This window comes from Formica exsecta, unplaced genomic scaffold (genome assembly GCF_003651465.1).
Source record: "Formica exsecta isolate Colony F162 unplaced genomic scaffold, ASM365146v1 scaffold2, whole genome shotgun sequence".
Lineage (NCBI taxonomy): Eukaryota > Metazoa > Arthropoda > Insecta > Hymenoptera > Formicidae > Formica > Formica exsecta.
The window spans coordinates 62,742-66,752 of NW_021849297.1; the positions used below are offsets into that span (position 1 = coordinate 62,742).

The 4,011-nt window shown below is 36.7% G+C and overlaps 1 protein-coding gene across 1 annotated transcript; it reads right to left on the minus strand.

Moving 5' to 3' along the window:
- Positions 1 to 690: 690 nt before the first annotated feature.
- Positions 691 to 3,640, minus strand: LOC115234403. The gene is made up of 4 exons (XM_029805454.1): positions 3,439 to 3,640; positions 2,803 to 3,156; positions 1,708 to 2,119; positions 691 to 1,114 (listed from the first exon to the last, which is right to left on the minus strand). The coding sequence occupies exons 1-4, from the start codon at positions 3,638 to 3,640 to the stop codon at positions 691 to 693; spliced, it is 1,392 nt and encodes a 463-aa protein (XP_029661314.1).
- Between the last annotated feature and the right edge of the window lie 371 nt (positions 3,641 to 4,011).

Sequence of the window (4,011 nt, forward strand, 5' to 3'; positions counted from 1 at the left end):
TAGATATATCTCTGTACCCGGATCAATCTATGACAAATGATAATGAATCTTAAAACGCCTGATACAGGTTTTCTTGATCATATAGAGATAAAGAGAGAGAGAGAGAGAGAGAGAGAGAGAGAAATTGAAATGTTCGTGACACAGTAGCAATTTGCCTATTTAAATTAAATTGGCAACGATTTTGGATACAAAGTAACGATAGAATATTTTTTGTATATGTTGCAATCAATAATCCAATATCGTATAATCTCTTGTCTTTAATATGAGCAAAATTAAAATTGAAAAATTCCTCGAATCGAATATCTTTTTTTTTTATAATTATTAATTTATTTCCTTAAGTAGAATATATTATCAATTAATATATAATTTATTATGGGTTAACAAAAACAATATTATGATAGATTAGATCTAGTATATTAACATAGAATAGCATTCAAAAAGATTTTAATAAAATTATATATCTGCATAATAGATAGAGTTTTCTTCTCTACAAAAATAAAAATTTGATCGAAAGAGTTACATAGACACATGCTTGCGAAATAAAAATGTAATTCCAAAATAGATCTCAAAAATAGATGTACAGTAAATACATTCAACAAACGATGAATGAGACAGACTATAAAGGGGTGAGAAGTTCCTCTCTCGTTTCTGGACGGAGAAAAGCGTTGCTCGAGGTGGGCGTTCAATTCCTTAAGCATCCATTTCTCTGATCGGGCCGTTCGTGTTATGCTCGACACTCGCCTCATCAAACTTTTCGTCGTCGTCATCGTCGTCGTCGTCATCGTCCGCGGCGTTCTTGCGCTCTACATTTTTGCGATCGTCGTCGATACTCGTCCCGGCCTCCTGTTTCTCCATTCTCGATTCGTCTTCTTGACTCGACGTCGACTTCCGTCTCTCAGTAATTGTCGCACGATTATCTTCATTGTCTTTATACTGATCACGATCTTCGTCGTTCGCGTACATACAACTTTCCTCGATTGGTTCAAACTGATTGTTCTCAGCGCGATTGTTCGAAGACGAAGCCGTGCGACGTCGTTTGACCGGTTTTCTGACATCTTCATCGCTTCTTTTCCGCTGGTGTCCCCGCTTATTGTTGACCGTATCGTTGATTTTGCTTAACAGACATGTGATACAGATAAAAAAATCTCTCCTACAGATATACAGAGCATTCTCTGGCAGAATGTATTGCGTAAGATATAAAATAGATGAGAGTATTTTGCTATTCAGGAAAATGCAATTTAAAAAGAAGGAAATTTAATTTTATCATGATATAAATCTTTTTATTTCCCCGAAATTTCCTTGAAATTTCTTTTTCTTAGAATTGTGAAGACGCTCATAATGCATTTATTACAAAAAGTCTGTATTACGTGACAAACTATTACGATTCTTGTAATCTATTAAAGTTATTTTTACTCAGCAGTATAAGACACTATAAAGCGGTACCTTTGACAATGCATTTATAACAGATAGTTATTTGATTAAGTAATACTAAGAAATTTTACAAGAAACCATTTTCCTATCATTTCCTTTTTTTCAATACCGAGTAAATAATTTATATTGCTTACACATTGATATGTACAATTAATGTAATAGAATAATATCTATCTACGAGGACGATGAGGATTATTTAGATTAAAACTTACGATAGGAAAATTATACAAGATTAATAAAATTATCATCTCTTTTGTAATAGAGAAATTGACCAACCTCTTTTTTTTTGCGACAGTTTTTGGCTTGTTTTTTTCGCGCAGCGTCGATTTGTCGGGCGATTTTTTTTGGTTGCTTTCTCTTGCGCTCAAACTCCTGGCAGGACTTTGAACGAAATATCTTCTCTTGGATCTCATCTGCTCTTGGTCTACGTCATGACGCGGCTTACCTCGCGAAATTCCGCGACGCATCGCTTTCCGGTCGCCGATCGTCGTCGGCCGCGTCTCCCCTCGTCGCGCGATGCGTCGTCTTTGTCGCGATTCGACGTCGGCTTGTCTCGTGCTCCAAGATCCCGTGTCCAGGGTCGGGCACACATGGAGCACGTTACCTTGTCGATCGGCCGGGATCAGGTAACCCGATTTCACGCCAAATGACAGCGCCTTGCGGATGTATTTTTTCGCCTGTCGCTTTCCTGCAATATGGATGTCATTCGTTGTGCACAACGATTTGGTTGTCATCCGAGAAATTTGACCTCGCGGTCAAGAGCGCATTTATGTACAGTGACATGTCATTAATGACAACTCCCGCGGTACGGATGCATTGAACGAGCCATTTCACTATTATACACGTTCACTTGACTCTCTTCAATGCCTCCTTCCCGGGATGCAATTGTATCCGCTTCTATGTCTTCGCACGAATTACTTCGAACGATATTGTCATTTTATTTTATAATGTCTATATATAAAAATATAAACTATCAAAAAAAAAAGAAGAAGCTTTTAAAATTTGTCACAAAATATTATTATAAAGTTACGCGCAAAAGATTTGTTAAGGTTTCTAGAACGTTCGTTGCGCTGGAGAAGCACATATAAAGAATATATAACGTAATATATAACAGAAGAAATTATTTTATTTATTTCGGTGGAAAATCTGAGGGAGGATGAATTTATGCGAGTATTTAATGTAAATTTTAATTATATTATGAGGAGTTTTTTGTGTTTCTATGAGAGAAGAAAAAAGTCTAAAAATTTATTCATATTTACATATATTAGGTTGAACGGAAAGTTCATGCCGTTTTTTCGGTCTTAATTTGTTAGTAAAAAACGGAACGAATTTTCCGTTCAACCCAATATATATACATATTGAATTTTTAACCTTCCTCGATGCCAGCCTTGATGTAATTGTTTATGAGCTGCACCAAGGACTTCTTTTTGAAGAGCGCTCTAGCGCTGTTGAGCGAATTGGCTAACGCAATTGGCTTCATTGAGATATTAGACGCGCTGCTGTTCGCGGAACTCGTAGACGCCGAGTTATTTGCAGCATCCATCGACTCCGTGAGACTTTCAATGGACGTGGGTCTAGATTCCATCGCGTACTCGGGCACTTGAACGGATTCCGGGCTATCACCGCGGTCGACCACCTCGAACGGAAGCCTTTGCCGCTCGTAATATTTCTGTATTTTTCGACGGGGTGTCCTGAAGCGTTCCGGGGATTGAAAGCGTTTCGCTTCTATGACGAGAAATGTACAATAACGATGTTAGCTTACACGCATCTGTAGGTCATTTCTAGCTGCGCTAACACAATTTCAACTCGTTTTATTAGTTACCGATTACAGTTACATGCGGTGTATGTAACTGGAATCAAATTCTCAGTTTTAAGCTCAAGCTGCGGCGCTTAAGATTAAAATATTTGACAGATTTCGAATAATTCCCTTTTATGTCTGAATTTATTGCAGTTCATCTATTACATTATTATTTGCTGGTGTCGCACAATAACATCAGTTACAGTTACCTTGATTGTACTTATCGATAGTGAGAAGCTCGTAGACCAGTTGGGGTATACTGACGGAATCGTATGGCTGTTGTCGATGCGGAGTGTTTGCGCGTTTACGGCGCGTTGATCTAACGCGAGAACGGATATTGGGACGCGATATTCGTTCCGTCATCCGCTTTTTCTTGGGTCGAACTTTCGCATTTCTCTTTGACGACGCCATTATTTGATAATGGTATTTCTCCTCCGGACAGCGAATCCGCAAACCGCGCGGCCACGTAGTTGGCTTCGATTTCAGATAAAAATTGAATGATGATTTCTCGTCGTTCTATCCATGTGAAAAGTAGCGATGATCGCGATGGATGTAATTTTGTTTAATTTTAATTCCATTTCTATATAATAAATAAATAACAAAACGTATTTTTTTTTCTATAAATATATAAAGAAAAACACGAATTAATATATTATTAAGATTAATAAATAAATAAGATATATTAATAAATATTATATAAAAATATATTTTTTTTCTAGACTATGACTATAAACTATATGAATACAAGATAAAAAAAGAAGTATAATTATTACATTTTACAA